This window comes from Lissotriton vulgaris, chromosome 10 (assembly GCF_964263255.1).
Source record: "Lissotriton vulgaris chromosome 10, aLisVul1.2, whole genome shotgun sequence".
Classification (NCBI taxonomy): Eukaryota; Metazoa; Chordata; class Amphibia; order Caudata; family Salamandridae; genus Lissotriton; species Lissotriton vulgaris.
Window position 1 is genome coordinate 50,971,130 of NC_141698.1, and position 22,258 is coordinate 50,993,387.

General features: G+C 44.9%; 1 protein-coding gene across 1 annotated transcript in view; it reads right to left on the reverse strand.

Moving 5' to 3' along the window:
• USP11 (ubiquitin specific peptidase 11) overlaps positions 1-22,258 on the reverse strand; it is a 280,476-nt gene that overhangs the window by 202,369 nt on the left and 55,849 nt on the right. Inside the window, exons 2-3 of the mRNA XM_086940434.1 lie at positions 14,175-14,284; positions 6,008-6,138 (exon numbers count right to left, since the gene is read on the reverse strand). Coding sequence (XP_086796560.1) covers positions 6,008-6,138; positions 14,175-14,284 — 241 coding nt within the window. The remainder of the gene's footprint in view (positions 1-6,007; positions 6,139-14,174; positions 14,285-22,258) is intronic.

Sequence of the window (22,258 nt, forward strand, 5' to 3'; positions counted from 1 at the left end):
AAGAACATCAACAGTTGCATGGCTAAACACTTATAAGATCTCAAAGGCGAGACCTATTGGCTATGCCAATGCTTGTTCTCCGTAGGCGCTGTGGTGATCCCGCAATAAAACAGCACATCCTGTGACATGTCAGTGAAGAGGTCACATAAGTGAATATAGAGCAAAGCGCCGAATTAGTTAATGGACTTGACAGTTGTTCCAAGCATTAGGCTGAGAGTAGCTAGTAATATCCAGTATTTCTATTCACGTTTTAATTCAGGAATTCATTAACGTGTCTCTCGGGCTCTCATTATTGCCAGATATGGAAACTGAGACATCAGGTAACAACAGTGCTGTAGCCAAGATCACAACGTTTTCAGAGAGCTAGGATTAAAACTCAGGTTACAAATCAGCTAGGTAAAAATCACTAGTTGTGCAGTAGGTAATATATCCACATGGTCACATTTCTTCCTTTTCCAAGTATTAAGGGGAAATTTAGAAAGTAACAAAACTAGCCAAAACATGTAAAAACAACAAAAATGCACTACCCGGAAAATAAAAATGGGAAGTTCACTGAAAAAGAAGAATGCAAAAGAAGACGTAATACCCGTTATGTGGGTACAGCCTGTTTGTGTGCACATACACTTATACACACAGACTCCTAAAAACAATGGATTCTAAAATAAAATCCTACGTTTTTAATTTAAATATAAAACCAAAATTTTAGTCAAATTTTCATCACTTTTCTCAAACAAAAAATAAGATTTCTTCTCATAGCCGTCTGAAAGCAAATAATTTTCTTTACAATTTGGATTACAGTCCGGAGACAAAGGTCATCATTTGAAAGAGTCTTGAACCTTAAAGCTGTATAGTATGCAATCAACCTCATGAAACAAACTCTGCCATTTCAAGATGGCTGCTAAGCAGACGTGTCCAGTGGCAGAATTTGCTGGGGAGCCCACATTTAAAAATAAACCTCTCCTGTTGCAAAGTGGCCGCCACAATGATGGAACTTCTATTAATATTGTGATGAAACAGGCTACTTTGAACGGAGCCTCGCCTATTGCAAGATGGATTCTATTACAGGACCGGAGGCTTCGGATTATGCTTCTCTTTCTTTTATTTACTACTCATAGCAGCCACTGAAAATCGTTTTGTATGCAAATAAAACTACATTTCCCATTATGCTTGTCCATACATCACATCCTGTATAGCCCTATAAGAGCCACTGCATCCTGTTACTCCTCCTCTTTCTTTGCTCTTTTTTGACTCCACCCTGAGGCAACTCTTGTACGGGTTGTAGCCCAAGACTACTGTTGGCTTACAGACCTGGGTCCAGTTCTAAGATGGCGGCGATATACAGCGACCTGTCAGTGCAGTTTGTGTGCATGCCACTGACATTTTCTGAGTAAGCATGGCGGAAAGCCGGGTACCGGAGCTGCTGTTGCACTAACTTCAGGCCCAGGATGGGGGACTGGAGAGTCTAGGACTGGCAGCTGAGCTGGGTTTGGATCACCAGCAGGTGGTGGGGGCTGTGAAGAGCTTGCAGGCTTTGGGAGAGGTGAGTGAAAGGGGTGGCGGAGGGAGGTGTCTTGGGGAGAAGGGGGTGCAGTGCAATAGAGAAAGGGAAGAGTCTGGGGAGAGAAGTGAAGTGATTGGAAAGGAATGTTGGGAGAGAAAAACGGGTTTACGTGAAAAGTAAGAGCCTAAGGTGAGACAAGGACTTGTCTGGATTGGAGACGTCAATAATAGTTTATGGAGATGTTGAGGCTAGTAGTTGGGGCGTGGAGGCAGTGCCGTCCCCGACGCTAGGTTGCTTCCCTCCAGAAGGACTTGCAGCTCCCCTTCCTACTGCAGCAGCTGTGTCAACAGAGCAGACAGCATGCAGGGAATCTTGTATGGGTGAGAGCGCGTAACATCCTTAGCACTAAGAAAGGGCAGCTGGCGTTCAAGGGCTATAGGAGGCAGACCGAGTCGGTCTACAATGTTGGCAAAGCAAACAAAGTGAGAAACAAGCCACGAGACGCAATATGTGGTGGGCGGTGGAGTTGTGTGCGGGCGCGCGCCAACTCCGGCTCACATAATAATAAATAAAACAAGCCCAGGAGTTGTGTGCAAAAGTGAAAGCAGACTGGCAAATGGTGTGCGATGTGCGCGCACCATGACGAGAGAGGAAAGCCATATGGCGTCTCTGCTTGTCATTGTGCGAGTAACTGCACGCTCTATGGCAGCCAAAAAGCTGTGGTAACACTTTTAAAAGCCCACAGACAAAATGTCTCGCCAGAGCAGCGCATGCATTGGCTCAGGCGAGACCTAAAAACGAAGTTAAATCGATTCTCCTGACAAAATTCACTTGAACTAGTTGTTGCAGGATTGTAGATATGCACTATGCTGGAACATTTACCGTTGTTGGACCTAATATAAGCATATTTTTGTACGTAAATGCCTATTTCCTTTGTTTATTTCCTCTATTTCCTTTATTTGTTGTAAAGCACTCAAATACCCACAAGGGTCTGGTCCGCGCTATAAAAACCTTCAAACTAAATAAATAAATAAGGAGGCGCATGGCCCGTTGTTGCTCCCCAAGGGCCCTACTGCGGTGCCGGTGGTGTCTGAAGAGCTCTGAGCCCTCGGACCCTTGCAACTGAGGCGGAATTCGCAACTGAGGCGGAATTCGCAACTGAAGCGGAATCCGCATCTGAGGCGGAATCCGCACCTGAGGCGGAATCCGCACCTGAGGTCATCACAGGCAAGGCTAAATCCTCTCAAGCACTCGCCCCAAACACCATTATGCAGTATCCCATGCCACAGCAACCCAAACAGAAGTTAACAAGATAGTAAAAAGTATCTGAAACAGAAGACCCGCTGGGGGAGGGCTCGGCGCTATCCTGGTTAGAACTTCTGGCTGCCATTCAAGGTTCTCGCATTGCCTTAGAACACCAGATAAAGACTGTTTCAGAGACGTTAATTTACTATGAGCAGATATTCGGAAAGTGACTGATGAAGTCACAGCTGCAAAATCCAACAGTGCATCCTTGCAGGGGCAGGTGGCGACCCTAAACCGCGAAATGCCCAAAACGGCAAGTACAGGGGCGGAGATGAACAAGAGAGATAGGAAGATGCAGAGGGCCCCTCACGCTGCAGTAATATTCAGGTCCTGGGTTTCCCAAAAAGTTTGGATTCTTGGAAGATTGGGTCCGGTCTGTGCTGCCGCCTCAGGGCCTCTCTAATGTGTTTGCAATTGGAAGAGCACGTAGGGCCTTGGCGCCTCTGCCGCACCTTGGGACCCTTCAAGGGCCATCATTGGTAAGTCACAAGTTAGGGTCAAGTGTATCGGATATGTGGGCGAGATTTCTACTATACATGGAGCAAATGTTTAGTCTATTAAATCAGACAAAATAGTTTTTTGTACAGCATACATGCTGAACTCACATACTTGATAACGAAGAAAATGGCAGCTCTGTGAAAAAAAGTATTTGCCTAGAATCACACAATTTGAGACCAGTTTATGGGACAAGAGCATTACAGTTATGTGGAGTAGATTATTCAAGTCACTAGGCCTGCATGTCTGGTAACATTTTAATCAATGTGAGGCCTGCCTGGTCAGCAATCACTTCCCAAGAATCACCTGAAGAAACCACTCCTGTTAGCCTCATAACAAAAAAAGCATCCTAGTACATCTGACTTTTCCAAGTTCTGTCCAATGGAAAACCTTCGGTCCGTTTACCACTTTGTTAGACTGCCTACTACCCCACCAAACATCTCTCATTTAACACTAGTTCCATGGAGAGCTTAAACTTTTTGACACACTGGTAGCTTTCATTTGTAATTTATGACGTTGCTAACACCATTCTAGTCCTCTGGAAGGCAATTCTGTGCCTTAAAATGAATACATCTGTAGTGCGTGCACAGCAAAACCATAAGTAGAAAAACGTTACTTTGGGCAATGAGAGAACTAATAATTGTGTATGATAAAGACTGAGCTAGTCATTTTGATTCATGGTCAAGTAGCTATTAGTTGTAGTAAAATGAATAGTTAATGGTGAGATTAGGTTATGTCACAATTATGCAAAAGGGCATATTTTGGTGCATTTGTAATCAATAACTTCTTTTACAATCACTTTGCATTGCTCATAAAAATTCTACAACCATAAATCTCCATATTTTCCATCATCTCATATAATGACACTCTTCAAATTACAAAAGAGAGGTCGGTGTAAGACTCTCATAGAGCACAACACTTTGATGTGGCTGTGACAATGTTACGTTCTACCCAAAGAAAAAATGTACACTCTGCTTTACAACTATACTGTATTGCCTACAGAAGGTCGTGCCCTTTCCACACAATATGCAAACACTTGGAAGGCCTTCATAAGGGCAAAGTTATACGTATTAATTTTTAAAATACCCTAGAACTTAGCTGACTGCTAATTAAAAGTATGTATATCACTCAAGCCCTCCTATGTAGCTCCTCAAGATAATCTTCGTCTGCTGGATGCTTGCCAGGATGAGTAGTATTGATCCTTTTACTTGGATATTTCCTTTACCTTTTAACAAGAATTCTGTAAGCAGTTTTAACCTCTTGCCTGTGGGGCTGATTCCCCCGCTGTGCTGGGGGGAGGGGGGCGCGCACAGCACCCCCGTGCTCGTGACGAGCTGAGCTCGTCATGAGCCACGTGGCCGTGTGCTCATGACGAGCTCAGCTCGCCACGGCCACACCCGTTTTTGTGGAAAGTTGAGCATAGCGAGGGAATTAGCCCCGCGTGCGAGCGCTGTGGCCGTTATGACGAGCTCAGCTCGTCATGAGCACACGGCCACGGTGGCTCATGACGAGCTGAGCATGGGAGGGGTTAAGTAAAACAACAGCTCAGGTCTCTATGGAACAAACCATATAGGGGAAGAAATCCAACAAGAGGCTCTGTGCATTCTGTTATTTCAAGCAAAACATAGATCCTCAAATTAGCAGCTCAATGCAAGTTGAACCATGTTTTACTCTGGCCTCAGAAGAAAACTAACCGAGATCAAGCCGATTTTACCCATTTTACTCCCTAGAGTCTTCAGCTCAACTTCTGGCAACTTTAACTCTGGTTGGCATGCATTAAAGCATATACACTTTGAATGCAAGCGTTCACTCAATTGTGCCAGTATGGAGGGCCAGAAATTAAGACATTATAGAAGTTTGCCTTCACTGTGGTCTACGAAAGACACTCCTTCCAACTTTTAGTCACACCTTGACCTGACCGGAGACACTAAATCTTAGTCTCCTTCTTGCTTTCATTTAAAGTGTCACATCCAAGACGTTTTGGACAACCCTCTGAATAAACAACTTGCAAAACTTCTCGTATTCTATTCTCAGGAAGGGTTCACTTGTTCTCTGTAGACTTCCCATCAGTCACCGAGCTTACTCAAATCTGGTCCCTGGGAAATTTGGGCACACTTTTGCCTCCCGAGCTCAACAACTGGTCTTGCCTTGCAGCAGCAGTCTGTGCATCCGTCTCTTATTCTCTGGTTCGAGCAGAGCATTCTTCAGTCCGAGGACGGGCTTCCTCACTGCCTTCACAGCATATCCAGGACGGTAAAATCTTAGGGGGTTACTTCTTCAGATTCAGGCCTCTGAGGGTCAGGTCTCTATGCAGTCACAGTATCACCCGGCTTTGTTGATTGCGGGCGAGTGATGGCAGTCAATGGTCAAAGTTCCTACCTCACAATGCATCCAGGTTGAAGACATTCCTTTATTATTATTGCATCTTTCCACTGTTCACATTCTGTGCACACAGTCATATAGAAAATGGGGATCATTCATTGGTTGCAAGCACTAAATTGAATCTGCAGGTTTTGCAAACCAATTACAAATGGACATACAAAATGTATGTTATGGTTCAGTTTCAAATGCCCTTGCCTCCTGAAAAACAAATTAAACTACTGCTTTTGTTTTTAGTTATGTTAGCAGCACATAAATAGCTTTACGTGCTGGAACTCCTGTCTTATACAAAATAGCACTGCAGACACAGCTGGAACTACTACTCACTGTGCGCTCAATGGCAGGCTGATTTTTCTCCAAGCCATACCAGCTGACCAACTTTTGCCAGACCTCTGCGGGCACCAAGACATAGTCCTCATCTTCCACCAGCTTTTCTTTAAGTCGGTGCGTTTCCAGATCTGATTAGGAGAGAGAAAATGTTGGAGCCAATGTTAAGAACTTAATGAACATGTGCAGCACTATGTTGTGCCCTACAACATTCTTTTGACGGCTACACAATTGCATCTGCATACAAAAACATCAACCCTATTACAATGAACAATCCAAAGATCTTTTTCTTCACACTATGTGAGAGGGCACTGAGCTGAAGCGTCAGATTTTATGCACATTATATTCTACAGTAGCCCGGATTACTTTAGTTTAAGTGTTTGCATTCAACCCATTAAGTACCCATTTCTAAATGGCTCAATACAAACCTAATGGGTTGAACAGAGGTACAGGTGCAACTTTATGTGATAGTCAGTGAATGCAGAAAATATTGAACAGTTACTGGCCAGTTAAATTAATGCTCCAGCTTTTAAATCCTCCAGACATTCATAATGTTGGTGAACAACTACCAGAAATCCCTACAAACAAAGATCTAATGGGGGTGCCACAAAAGCATCGTAATTTAGGAAAGAAACTTCTGGCTAAAAATATTTTAAACAGCTCACTGGCCACAAAGCTGATCATCCACCAACAGGTAAACAGAATTGCCTGATTCTTAACTAACACTGACACACTATTGTTTTACACATACCGGGATACTGCAAGATCTAGCACTGGCTCTTGTGAGAATTCTCCCTAACCAATGTACTGTGCTGTAAGGAGAAGACAAGACCTTCCTCCCACATTCTAAATTAAAAGGAAAACATTAAAATGTGTCAGAATGTATATTTTAAAATATTAGCTCAGCTAATCTGCAGTTCACCAATTATGGTCAGTTATATATATTTTTTTCCTTTATGTTTGTAAAACATTTTTTTTAAATACTAAAGGGTTTTTATTCCCCAGACACTTACATAAAATGCTCTGGCTTCTTTGGGGAACACGCGACAAGTTCCTGTTGTCACAGTCTGGACACTCTGGGCAGAGAGAGAGCAGCCTGACACAGGTACAAAATTAGCGTGATTGAAAAAAGGCACAAGCTCCAATGAATTCATCTCACGCCTACCGACCTGAATCCAGACAAGTTTCTAGTGCTAAAAGTGTGGAAACAAAGCAAAACCTTTTTTTGGGGCATTTCCCAATCTTTTTTTCAAGAAAACATAAGCATTCCTTGCTGGCCTGGACAAAAATCACAAGAAAAAAATAACACTCACAGGCCTTGCTACAACAAACCAGACCCATCTTTAGAACCCCAGCAAAAAGGCTTTAAAAAAATCTATAGATGATGGGATGGAAACTGCACTGGGGGTGTGGTTTGAACACAAAATAACTGTTCTCAGTGCACAATGTCAAACTCTACAAACGGAAGTTTCATCTGCATCATTCCAGTTATAAAAGGGTTTTAAGTGGTCCCTAAAATACCCCATGAATGAAGGAGTAGTTTCTGTCCTGTAACTCCAGTTCTGTAGTAGGGGTATCTTTGTTATAGTCATAATCTAGTGAATAGTCCCGCTCATGAGCGTGGACCCCGGAGCAATCAAAAATAATCTCTTAAATTGTCAAAAATGCAGACCTGCACAGACACTTAAGAGAGAATTTAAAGACAGATAATGCAGCCTATATCCACAGGCTACACTGTCCAGTAATTCAACTAGAAATTCCACCAAAAACCACAAACAGCACAGCCTGTCCAGTTGTTCCTCACAGAGAAAACTTCCCTTTTCTCACAAAAACCTCAGGAATGATAGAGAAGAAGGGGTGGACAGACAAGCCCCGTAGGCTGCCATTATGTGGCTCAGACAGGGATACTGTGCCTTTAAGAAAACTTTCCAGAACTCTCAGTATCCCAGAATGCACAGCAGGTCCCTTTTACTTTCAGTTCTTTTTGAAGGTGTAACACGCCAGACCTGTAGCATCCCTTACATGAATATCTTTCTCCACCGGGGAGGAGGGCGGGCGCTAATGACTATAACAGAGATACCCCTACTACAGAACTGGAGTTACAGGACAGAAACTACTCCTTCTGTAGTAGGGGATCTCTGTGTATAGTGAATAGAATGGCAAGCCCATCCCCATACCAAAGCGGCGGTGGAGAATAAGAGAAATAACACCACTACTGTGCGAACAGATTTCGCAGCGAAGCCTGCCCAACCTGAGTATCTGTCCTGGCATCAGTGTCTAGACAGTAATGCTTAGCAAAGGTATGGACCGACTTCCAAGTGGCCACCTTGCAGATTTCTGCAATGGGAACATTACGTAGCAAAGCTGTCGTGGCAGCTTTGCCCCAGGTGGAATGAGCCTTAGGTTTACCCCCTAAGGTCTTATTAGCCTTCTGGTAATACAATTGTATACAGGACACGATCCACCTCGAAATGGACTGTTTAGAGGTAGCAAGACCGGTCCTTACTGATCCGTAATTGATAAACAATTGGTCTAACCTACGAATATCTTTGGTTTTATTCAGGTACAATTTCAACACCCTCCTAACATCCAGGGAATGTAGAGACCTTTCCGCTGGAGATGAAGGATTCTGAAAAAAACTTAGGTAAAGTTATGGTCTGATTAACATGGAAATCAGAGATAACCTTTGGGAGAAATTTAGGGTGAGTACGCATAACAACCTTAGCAGCATGAAATACAGTATAAGGTTCTTGGCAACACAACGCCTGAATTTCACTCACCCTGTGTGCCGATGTAATGGCCACGAGGATCGCCGCCTTCCAGGACAGGTGCTGCAACGAAGCCTTATGAATCGGTTCAAAAGGCTCCTTCATCAATCTGGACAGCACCACAATCAATTCCCATGAAGGCGAAGGAAGCCGTACAGGAGGGAACACCTTCAAGCCTTCCAAAAAATCCTTGATCACAGGGATCTTGGAAGAAGGAGGTCTGTGAAGGGCATTTCCTGTAGGCAGTCAGCGCAGCGAGATGAACCTTAATGGAATGAAAATTAAGGCCAGACTGCGCCAAATGTAATAGATATGGAAGGATGACATCTTCCTTACATGTCGTCGGATAATAGTTCTTGGACTTGCACCAGATGCAGAATCTCTTCCACTTTTAAGCATAAGAAGTCCTAGTGGAAGGACGCTTAGTCTCCTTCAGTATGTCCATACAATCTTCAGGAAGATTCAAATGGCCATATTGCACTCTCTCAGGAGCCATGCCGTCAAACTCAAAGACGAGAGGTTGGGGTGCACCATCTGCCCCCCGAACTTCGTGAGAAGGTCTGGCCGGCACGGCAGCCGTATGTGAGGAAGGAGAGACCGGTGAAGCAGGTCCGTGAACCACCACTGCCTGGGCCATTCTGGGGCAATCAGGATCATCCGTGCCCTGGACTGGGAAAGCTGGATGAGCACCGCCGGAATCAGGGGAATAGGTGGAAAAGCGTACAGAAAGCTGTTCGACCAGTTGATCCATAGCGCATTCCCCAGCGTCCCCTGCTGGTAGTACCTGGATGCGAAGTTTCGGCATTTGCTGTTTTCGGCGGTGGCGAACAGATTTACGTCTGGAGTCCACCACAGTGCGAAGACTTCTCCTAGTAATTCGTCGTTTATGACCCATTCGTGGTTTTCCTGAATCAGTCTGCTCAGTGGTTCCGCCTGAACATTCTGCACACCTGGCAGATGGGTAGCCGTTATCGTCAGTCCTCTGGCCAGCAGCCAGTGCCAGATCGCCTGCGCCTCCTGCGACAGGGTGCACGATCTCGTACCCCCCTGCTTGTTGAGGTAATACATCGTAGTCGTATTGTCAGTCTGTACAAGCAGAGTTGTTCTGAAAGGACAGATGAAAGGCCTTCATTGCCGAGGGAACAGCTCTGAGTTCCAGGAAATGGATATGATACGTGGACGCCGTCAGGGACCACGTTCCTTGTATCTGTAAGTCTCCGAAATGCGCCCCCCAGCCGTGGAGAGAAGCATCCGTCCCGATAGTCTGAGTGGGAATGTCCTTGTGGAAGGGAACCCCCTTGAGGAGATTCTCAGCTGAACACCACCATTTCAGAGACTGTAGAGCATGCAGAGACAGTCGTATCTTGTCGTCCCAGTTGCCTCTCCTCTGGTTCCATTGATCCTCCAGACACTCTTGCAACGGTCTCATGTGAAGCCGTGCGTGTGACGTGAGGAAGATACAGGAGGCCATCGACCCCAGTAGAGAAGACACCGTCCTCACTGTTGTAGATGGAGCGGTCATTAGAGCCTGAGCCTTCCGAAGGAGTGATAATAGTCTTTCCTCCGAAGGAAACACGCTTGCCGACAGCGTTTTGATGCAGGCTCCCAAGTACTGAATGCACTGGACCGGAGTCGGGACAGACTTGGACATGTTGATGTACAACCCCAGTTTGTTCAACAGAACGCACGTCCTCCGGAAGTGTGCTTGAACTTCAGAGAAGGAGGATGCCTTGATCAACCAATCGTCCAGGTACGGGTAGACAAACACCTTGTTCTTTCTCAGGTGTGCCACTACCACTGTCATACACTTCGAAAACGTCCTGGGCGCAGACTTCAGTCCGAATGGCAGTACTGTGTATTGATAATGATTGGAGCCGACTTGGAATCGCAGGAACTTCCTGTGTTTCTGTGCAATGGGCACATGGAAGTACGCATCCTGTAGGTCTATATATAGCACATACCCAGTCTCCCCGTTGCAGCTGAGGGTAAATCTGATACGACAGCATGCGAAATTTCTTTCTGCGAATCCACTTGTTTGCTTGTCGCAAATCCAGAATAGGCCTGAACTCGTTCTTGTCCTTCTTGCGAACCAGAAAGAACCGTGAGAACAGACCTCTTCACCTTTGAGACAGAGGGACGTCTTATATAGCTCTTTTCCTTACCAGGGTATCGGCCTCCGCCTGGAGCTCGGGCAGCTGAAACTGCGAGCAAACCGGTGGAATGGCTGGAGGCGGGCTGGTGAACCGAAGACTGTATCCATTGCAAACAATATTCAGCACCCACTTGTCCGGAGTAATTTTTCTCCACTCTGCCAGAAAATATTGAACACTTCCCCCCACCGGAGTGGGTAACGGATGACGGGGAAGTAACCGCTCAGGGCCGAGACCAGGCCGGGCCTTTGGACGCGGTGGCAGACTGCTGACCACCCCTGCCCTTCTGACGTTTCTGGAAGGGCTTCCTCTGGAACTGCTGCTGTTGTTGGTGTCCAGACTGCTGTCCTCGCCCTCTACCGTCTTTGGAACGGGCGGTAGTTTTTCTTCTGATCCTTGGGCTTCTCCAAGCCCACCGCTGTCAGACTCTCGGCCTCAGCCTTCATGCGGGCCAGCTCGTCGTCAGCGTGCTTCCCGGAGAGGGTCTCTCCCGAGAAGGGCAGATTGGCAACCCTCTGCTGGGCTTCGGGCTTTAAAGATGTCAATTGATACCATGGCAGTAACCATGGGCTGCCAGTAGCTACGAGTCCGCAGCTGTACTGATGAGCTGATTCGACACCAGCAACCCCTCGTTCAGGATTTCCATAAAGTCCTCCTTCTCCCGAGGGAGGAGGTCTGCGAACTGTTGGAGGGACTCCCACAGAGCCCGATCATAGCGCCCCAACAGTGCTGATGCACTGGCAGCCTTCATGGAGGTAGCGGCCGTCCCGCATACCTTCCTGCCTGCTGATTCCAACCAGCGACTCTCCTTGTCCGGAGGCACATTCGACGATGGAGTGGTGGCGTGTTGCTTGCTCGCCGCCGTCACTATTACCGAATCCGGAATGGGATCCGTCCGGAGGAAAGCCAGGTCCGTATCAGGTGCCTTGTACTTCTTCTGCAGCCTCGAGGGGACTGCCTTCGTCACTGCCGGAGTGAGAAAGAGCTCCATTGCTGGTTCCACTAACCCTGGAACCAAGGGCAATAGAGGCCGAGACAGGTGCTTCTTGTGAAGAGTCTCAAAGATGACGGAGGGCGCGGGCACCGTCAACGTGATGCCCAGCTTGTTAGCACCCATCAGCAAAACCTCCTGAAAGGACACCACATCATCCACCGGGGATACCCTCGTCTGAGGGGATTCAGAAAAGGTCGGAGAATATTCCCTCGTACTGGACGATCCCGTGCTGTACCGAGACCGACCCCTCCTATGGCGTCGTCTGGATCTCGATGATCGACGGCGACTCCTGGACCTCCCTCGCCGTCCGGAGCGAGATCTGGGTCTTCTAGGCCGTGGGCGTTCCGCGGGTGCCTGAGGAGCAGCCGTTTTTGGAACCTGCGGCGGCCTGACCGGGGGACCTCGGCCGAGGTGCCCCCTTAGGCGGCGTTGGAAGGTGCGGCAGTGAAGTCGACCTCGGAGGCCTTGGTGTTGCTGTACGTGGAGGCACCGGAGGCGGCAACTGTGGTGGTACATGTGGAGGAACCGGAAGAGGAGGCGGCGAAGGAGTGCGCAGCGGCGGTTCCTTCAGCAGCAGTGGAGGAGGAGGAGGACTAGGCGACCTCGGCTTAGGAGGCGAGTACACCTCAGAGTACACCGAGCCCGGTGACTCCGTCGTCTTCTTCCTGGCCGTCTTGCCCCAGATGACCTGGAAGGACTCCTGGCTCCAGAACGCCTCCTGGAGGAAGATCTTTCTCTTATGAGCTGATCACCTCCTCGGCATCGAAGAACGCCTCCTCGACGTCGACGAACGTCTTCTCAACGTCGACGACCTACGCCTCGACGACGGGCTTCGCCGTCTCGACACTGATGACAGTCTTGTCGACGTCGAACGTCCTCGACTTAGACGTCGGTGACCTCCTTCTCGACGCTGACCTTCGAGTCGACGGACGCCGGCTGGAATCTTCGACGTCGACGACGACGAAGATGATAATGTCTTCGGCGGCGACCTCGACGGTGGTCTCGTCAGTCCCCACGACGTCGAGCATCGACGTCGAGCATCGACGTCTTCTTGACCCAGAGCCCTGGGGAGAAGGGGAACAGACCGCCGTCATGCCTCTCGACGCCGTCGTTGATGCTATCGACGTCGACGGAGAACAGTGACGCTTTCAGGCCTTCTTGGCGCTGGGGAGCCACCCCAGAGGCCTTAGCACGTGCAGAGGAGGCAGACCCAGCCTTTCCAGACCCACCTTGACTCTGCAGCCTTCTTTCTTCCAGTCCTTGGAGCCTGAGCTTCCTTCTGTCTCTCAGGGTCCTGGAGGAGAAAGACTGGCAGATCTCACACTTCTCTGGTAAATGAGAAGAAGAGAGACACAGGATACACAGTTCATGTGGATCCGACTTGGCCTTCTTCCTGGAGCACTCTGGGCATTTATCAAATAATGCAGGCATATTTGATAAAAATAGAGTGCTCAGATGATAGAAAAAAGAAGAGGGCACCAAAACACGTCGTGTGAAAACACTTAAACACTCAAAAGTGAAAAAATTCTTTAATAAACCCAACAAAGGGAGAGCTCAATGCTCCAGGGTCCTGCTAGCAAGAGCCGGAAAAAAGAACTGAAAGTAAAAGGGACCTGCTGTGCATTCTGGGATACTGAGAGAGTTGCGGTAAGTTTTCTTAGAGGCACAGTATCCCTGTCTGAGCCACATAATGGCAGCCTATGGGGCTTGTCTGTCCACACCTTCTTCTCTATCATTCCTGAGGTTTTTGTGAGAAAAGGGAAGTTTTCTCTGTGAGGAAAAACTGGACAGGCTGTGCTGTTTGTGGTTTTTGGTGGAATTTCTAGTTGAAGTACTGGACAGTGTAGCCTGTGGATATAGGCTGCAATTTTCGGTCTTTAAATTCTCTCTTAAGTGTTTGTGCAGGTCTGCATTTTTTGACAACTTCAGAGATTATTTTTGATTGCTCCGGGGTCCACGCTCATGAGCGGGACTATTCACTAGATTATGACTATACACAGAGATCCCCTACTACAGAAGTGCTCCACCACATCTGTTCATGAACCGTTCCAATAAGCAAAGAATGATGAATGATTCCCAAAATACACCATGCACCTTGCCATCACTGATGTCAAGTTAGCATTTGATGGCATAACTTTAAATGCACCCAGATTGAACCTGAAGCCCCATGGAAGCCAGTGAACTCTATGAAAGTGTATGCAGGGATTACAATGTTTTAAGCACTGAAAACAAAATACTAAATTCCACCCCATTACCATCAAAGAGCTCGATGTTGTTAATGTGCCCAGGGAAGGTGCTAGAGTTCTGATCACCCGAGTCCACATAGGTCTTCCACTGCTGGTACCACCGGTAATCCAACAAATACCTACAGAAAAACAGAGTAAAAAATATTGAAAGAAGTACTTGGTCTTATCGGGAAAACAGAGAACAGTGATTTGTCAGCACTGAAAGCAGTTGTGTTGACTGAGGAAATACCAGACCATTACCTTTTTGTCCCCAATTTACTGAGGTCAGTGCATGTTCATGTCACATCTGACAATCAAAAGCATTGAGTACTCTGGGCAAGGCTTTCAAATGACCTCTAGGACGTGGCAAAAACAGAAGAAAAAGACTAAGTGGGCTATCATTCCACTGTTCTGCATGTTGCAGCCACCAGTTCCTGAGGCAATCAGGAGGTACATTGCAATATGTACTTTGGCATAGATTATACTGCAACCACCGGTTAGTGGTAAAAGGTCAAATATGATTTATTAAAACTAAAAATGATAGCAATATATTACATACATGCAAAGCATTTCTAAGGCAGGCTGTGTAAAATAAGTAAATACATAAAATAAAATCAAACTGTGCAAAACCTCCAACTACAGCCCTTCAACTGGGATCCTTATAAAAAGCACGTTCTATTCCAGCATGAGTTTCCTTGATCTAACCCCAAAACACAATATTGCTGCAAATGGATTTAACTAACATCACCCCTTTCCTTAAAACAGTCACAAAATTAGAAAAAGACAGACTGCTCTGAGCAAAAAGGAAGACAGTACAGTGGGTCAATTCATAAGGTATAGGATGAGCTGAAACCTTTATGTATAAGTGAATGTATAAGTGAATGGAAGATATCCAAAGGTGGTCGCACCAGAGTTAGCTGTAGTTCAATACAATTGAAACAAATGTAATTTTCCTAAGTACTTGCATTTTACAACCACCAGAGCCAGCTATACCTGATCTCTCAAATTCACTATGCCCACTAGCGAATGGAAGCTTATGTCAACCCCATACGCACTTATAGAGTGGAGTGGCAATTAGATTTTCATGTTGATTAAAGGCAGGACTGTTTTAACTTTTTTATTTTAAACTGATCTTAATGTAATAGCCACCTTTGAGAACTGTAATAAAACACATTCTGCAGTGGTTCCCATGAGATAGCTTTTGCAGCAAAACAATCTTTCACATTTAGTAGCAATGCCGTGATTGGTACACCAGTAACCAAGCCTGTGGTTCTTACAGGCAATATCTCACATGGCTTGTAGTTTTGTTAAGCAAAAGTTCTCAATCATTTACATCTCTTGCTTTCAAATGTGGATGGGGCATCAGAGACATGATATGGGTCACAGCCACTAACGGTAATAAGGGTAGACTGTGTGGGCATATGCACTTTGGGACCACATCACTTTCCAACACCCCTTTCAATGACTGACCCACTGACCCGAAAATAGTCATGTGACTTTTTTTGACTGATCCATTAAAAACGGACTTCCCCAATCTGAGGGGAAACTTGTAAACCACTACAAGAGAGATCAACAATTGCATAAAAACCGTCAAACATTCAAATAGCTTTGGAAGGGGTTGCCTGGACGCGTGTACAATGATATGCTGGCAATGCCATCATATTTAGACAAACTGGGGGTTAGGAACTGCCATTAAAGATTTATCATGTATTCCTTTGAGAATGGGTCCCTCAGTTCTATTCTTGGGGTACACAGAGGTAGAGGGATACTACCCACTGACAACCCCCGAGGAGAAATGCAACACGTTATTAGCAGCTAGGCCAACACTTCTTAAAGTGTGGGTCTGGATCCACTGGTGGGTCACGGGCAGACTTTGTGAGTGATGATGGTCCTTGTCTTTATGAAAGCAATATGCAAAATGATTATTCTTGTTTCTGCACCAGTTCAAATGAAATGAACAATGTCCCCAAGTACTATTTTTAACCCCTTCCACGCGGGGCTAATTCCCCCGCGGTGCTCGTGACGAGCACAGCTCGTCATGCTGCACAGTGGAGCTGAGCTCGTCACAACACAGCCCACTCACATAGAAAGCCCGCACAGGAGGAGAATTAGCCCAGCGTGGGCGTTCCACGGCGGTTATGACAAGCTCAGCTCGTCATGAGTACAGCTCCACTGTGCCTCATGACGAGCTGAGCTCGTCATAAGTATCGAAGGGGTTAAACAATCCCTTGTAGGTACTCCTAAGCTAGTACACAACCATACTACTTCTGTATCACTTTCACACATAAATTGAGAAATATGGATGTGGTCTACTGGATCTGGAGAACAAGTTTTGACCCATAGAATTGGCTTAACATCCTTCGGTTCAGGGCAAATCTCTCAGTCCATGGTGCTTATAATAAAAATGTGTGTGACCTTGTGCAGTGTAATGTAGTGCTCATGTAACGTGCTCAAATGCAATTGGGCTGTGTTTCTGCTATAAAACAAAAATACACACACATATATACATATAGTCATCAATGATGTCATAGACCATGCCATGAGTGCTGTAACATGTGAGGTCATAACCCATGCATGGCAAGGACACAATATATAGTTACTTCAGTTAACTATACTTCAGAACTGGTGACTTTCAGTGGGTTTTCTTTAGCTTAAAAAGGTGACGTTAAAAAAGACTTTCACTTAACTAGACAGTCACTTTAACCTTTCTTTTTTTTCCAGTGAATTTCGAAGGTTTTTGTAACGTAAAATAATATTTTATTACCATATGCAACTATATCAAACCCCGCCTCCTCACCCCTATTGGCTTTTGGGTGTGGAGTGCATGCAACAAGGTCCTGCACCCAATCCTCTGCCATTTACTGCATGTATTAGCGGCCATAATATTTGTTTGTGTTGCGGCCAGCCAATCAGGGTGCAAGCTCCTACAAAAGCAAAAGCCCTCTCGACAAATTAGATCGCTCTCTTATCTGATGTTGCGTGCCCGCAGAACTCCTGCGTTCTTAACCACCTAGATATTAATAAAGTTTGAAACTTAAGTTCTCAAAAACTACTGAACGTATTTACAGCAAATAACAAAAAGCAGACATTCTAGATAAAGATCTAGCATTCTGCCAAATACGGATCCATTCGCCATTTTGGAGGTTTTGTGGTACAAAAATCTCTATGGAAATTGTAATGGGAAATTGTATTATGGGTCACCTCCTTTTTACTCGGCCACCGCTTGACGGATCACGTCGGAACTTTCAATGGAAGGAGCAAGATGGATGAGGAGTCTAAGCAAAACCTTCCAAATAAATATTAAAACGGCTCTAAAGGTAGAACAAATCAAACAAACCATTGGCGTGGTCAACATTGTGACGTTTAGAAACAGTTGCTGTTATTATATAAAAAGAAAATGCCTCCTCGTGTCCTTTAACACCTTAGCTGCGTGTAAACATCCCTCCCCAGTGCTGCGCTGTCCATTGGAACCAGTGCTGAATGGACGTCCAATGGTCGTGCGCAGCACTGGGGAGGTAGCGCTGCTGACGACCATTGGCCGTCAGCAGCACTTAAGGGGTTAAACTACGTGGAATACAAAAGTTTGTCATTCTAAAAACTGGGTTGTGGCTTTAAAATGTTTTGGAAGCACTGAGCTAGGGTATTTCTGCTCAATTTATGAAGTGCCCTTCATCCAAACCTCGGAGTCTGTGGTGGGCCACTTTGTGGGATGACTTTACAATGGAGAAGCTGAGAGCATCAGCAAATGGTACACTAACAAAAATCGGACAGGTCTGAGCCACCTTCATATGCATGTATCAAATCATGTGATCCCAAATACGGCCACATTGTTTATTCCAGACTAAACAAAACATTGTACAGGGTGGGAACAATGGGGGTGGGGATATGTGAATAAGTGGGTACAGCTGTTGACTCTGGAACATGGGTCCCAGCTTCCAATCCTCTGTCTTGATACTTGGCACATCGTGCCATTCTGGGCACATCACGTAATCTCCTTGAGTTTAATTTTAAAAAGGTGAAATGCAATCTGTACTATGTATTTGTGTAAACCCTCCATGTAATGTACAGCCATTGCTTCCCAGCTTGGTTCGCACTAAATAAATACCAATATATACCTTACATAATGCTAATCAATAGAATTGTTGGCATCATTATGTTAGAGCCTACATGAACGTTGCACATGTTTAAATTCAGTTGACTGATTAGCCAATCATCCAAGTACGGTTAGACTTCGATGCTTGTGTGTTTGACAAAGTTGGTTCTACTTTCATAAATCTGGAGAAAGCATTCAGCGCATATTTCAATCCAGCAGGATTCTGCACTGGTGATGGTTTTTGAAGATCCAAAATTGTAACATATTACTCTGCTGCTGAAAAGAAAACTGTACATAGGTGCCCTTTAAATCTATGGCATAAACTCTGTGCTGTTTCGTAACTGAATATGTATTGTATGTAGAGCCAACATTTTGCATTTCTTTTCCCAGAAAAAAAGTTATACTTTTTTAAAGTCTACAATGCGTCAAATTCTTACTTTTACCATTTGCCCACACAAAAGAGTAGCAGACCTTTTGTCCTCAGTGCTCAATTTTACCAAAAGATGATAATCAATGCTTTACAAAACATCCACTGAATTAATGCATCAGAGCACAATATTACCATTATCTTTTGATACACTCAGATGTGCTGGAACCTGGTGGTGGATTCTTCCTTGTACTGCTGCAGTGGATGTTGAAGGCAGGGAGATAGAGTAGCTGATTAATGAGGTTTTTAGGTATTTACCCAAGGCAGCGAATGTGCTGTTGCTTGTAAGACACTGCTTACTTACAGGGGGCTTAGGGCTTACCCATTGCTTACAATTGTTTGGCTTCATTTCCACTCATGTCCTTGCTTCTCTTTGGTGTGTGTGTACCTGCCTCACTTCCTCCTAATGTATTTATCCCTCCCCTGGAGCATGGCCCAAGTACTGCTTTCTTGCCCAGTGTCCTTCCTCCACTCATGCTTTCGGAGCAAATTGTTTTACTTTAGTTGCAGCACTCCAAAAGGTGCATGTGTTTGCAGGCTGTCTCCCCATGCACTCCCCGCCCTGCTCCACATTGTTGCTTGACACCCTCCCCCCCTGCATTTCTACTTGCCCATGTTGTTGCTTCCCCCTCCTGTTCTGGATGGTTTTGTGTGCCCCATTTGTTTCCTGTCCCCTCCCACCCTGTATTGTTTCTTGCGCGTTCCCCACACTCCATTGGCGAGTTGTTGCTTTGTGTGGAAACAGAGCTGCCTTTACCGGTATGGTGTATGGCCCCGCTGTTACAGTTCACAATCATAGCCTTTAGGGTGGAGTTTGGGACCACTCCTGGTACACATGCTTATTGACTTTAGAGTCTCTGCCTGTTTTTATCACTACGGTTCTAGTTATGTGCGTGGTGAAAACAATATATGCAGAAAAGGGAAGAATGTGTTACATTTGTGACGTCAGACACAAAAAACATAGCCAAGAGACCTTTCAAGTTACAAGGCTGATGCAAGCATTTGCAGAATGCTCAGCCACACCCATCAGCCTTAAATAAACCAATCTTTCTATTTCTTTGTAATCTAATGTTCAACCTCTCATGAAGCAGATATTCTTGCCAAGATTCCACAAATACCAGTGCGCAGTCACATCCACTCAAAGTGCAGAAGAACTTGATGCTTGTAAGTTTGTGGTTCAAGTTTAGCATCCCTCATTAAAATAATCCATTGTGTTGTACTCTAACACCAGTGGAACAGAGGAGATTGTACAGTAGCATTCCATAACTTTCCAATCATATGGGCCACAACAGGTTCATGCTGAACCTTACTCCTTCAAAAATAACAGATTTTATCCCGCCCCTTTAAGGCAAACATTTAGAGACGGTCCATATTAAGTTCTTAAAGCTCTGTAAACAACTTGACCACTGGTCTTACTGGAGGTATGGTAGAAGGGATACAAATGAGATTAAAGCCTCAGTTGGAAGGGAGATAACATTAGTACTCAATTTTTCCTGGTGCTGTTTATTGCTTTATGAAAGCAAATAATACGGTCACCTACTAAGATACACAATGTGGCAGACAGATCCTGCAACTATGGCAAATGTGCACCCCAATGTAAAGAGTAAGTTTTATCTGCCCTTCTGTGACTCTGTCATGAGTGACAACCCAACCTCAGGTGTTTAGTCCCCAGAATGTTCTTCTCCTGGTGTTCTGATCTTTTGTTTTTCTCATCACCAGTTGTGGTTGCTTAGGTGCAGTGAAAACTGTTTAACTATAGGTAGGATACCTAAGGTTGTTATGCTCTGGTTGATGCTTGTGAAGCAAAAGTATTATCCACTAGAGCAAGAGTGGGCAAGAGTTCAACCAAAGGCTCTGCCAGTTCCTCAGTTGAAGAAATCCTTCTCTACCTGCTCTGCTTTGTAGCCCTGTTGTGCACATACTAGACATCAAGGATGAATATGAGCTTAATGGCAAACCCCTCATCTACAGAAAGGTCTTTGACAGCAGTGGAGATTAAAAGGGAAAGATACCTCAACAAAATGTCAGCATGATCGTTGAAGTCGAGGCCTTCGGCTTTATGACACCGATCACAAAGAGGACTGGTGGTGTTTTGTCTAAGAGATCCAAATTAAATGCAAGATTCAACTCAAGCACCACCCCCAAACAATCCTCATCAGCCATGTCTGGTCTCTGCTTTGGGTTTTGACCCTATGAGGGCACTTTCTTTTATCTACACATCTCTTTAAACTTTACTCTAAGGGGATATTTTTCCATGTCCTTCAACCAAAGGCACACCTTGAAAAATAGTGCACCTCTCTATAGTGTTCTTCTGGGAGGTTTACCATAAGAATGATATCATCCATGCAAGTAGAGTTGACCCGAAGAGTAAATCAGGAGATATTTCCTTTAATGAAAAAAACTAAAAAAGGAAAAAAACATCTCATTTATTCCATAAACTGGAAAAATCCAAATGTGAAACAAAGTATAAATTTTAAAAAATTGCAAAGTAAGGCAATGTTCTGAAATTATGGAGCAGAAAAAAAAAACAGACACTGCCTGACTGGCCCAACAGTGCAAGCCTGAATGGGACAGCTTCCAGAAAGCTTAAATTAGAAGCTTTCACAAGCTAAAATGGGTATCAATCCATCCTTTCTTCTTAAAAAGCTTTCCTCGAATGGGATTTTAAGTTAAATGTTCTTTGGGAACAGGGTATTCCTGTCACCTCAGTCAGACAAAAAGATGTCCCCCTTACTCCTCAGCCCCTCTGTCCACATACTGTGCTCCCCATTCTCCTCTGGTTTTAAACTCCCTATTCGAGTATGGCCTTCGGATCTTACGTGCCCCATCCTGCTGTATTGCTCCTAAAAATCCTCTGGGATAAGAAATTAAGAAACAAAGGCATTTGCATATGAAAACGAGCTCCTACAATAAGAGTTCAATCTCTGCCATTTCCCACTTCAACCCTGCACTGACCCGAGGTGTTCTACTTGCACTGAGACGCCTGCCCTGGCCCTTTCTATCTAGCAATCTTCTTTAGATATTACTCACAATGTCAATAGCTGAAGGTCAAGAGAGTCCATTTGGCCAATCATGTTTGGAAATACTTTCACAATGTAATACTTAAATTGAGCTTTTGATGCAGCACGTATAGAACAATATAGTGTACCATGGCAATACTGCCACGATCTGCTGTGTAACACCCACATGCTGTCAAATAAAAACACACATTGGTTAATTATTTATACATGGAGTTCTGATATTTCTTATGAAATTGGAAGTGCTCGTTTTATATTGCCCAAGAACATGATTAACATGGTAATTCACAATTTTACCTCACCTTAATGGAAATATTTAAACCAAACAACTGTAAACTATCAAGACAGTTTTATAGAACTCCTTTTGAAAAAGAATCCTGGTGACATGCGCTAGTACATGACAAAATAGGTATCAGATATGGAGAAAGAACTTGTGAAATCAGTTTAGGTAGACCATTAAATGTTTAATAGAAATATGTTTTTGAACGCAACTCTACTATAGCAAGTGCAACTATAACTTAATTCCCAAAATATTTTAACTAAATTATGGAGAAGATTGTTTCAGATGAGAATTACA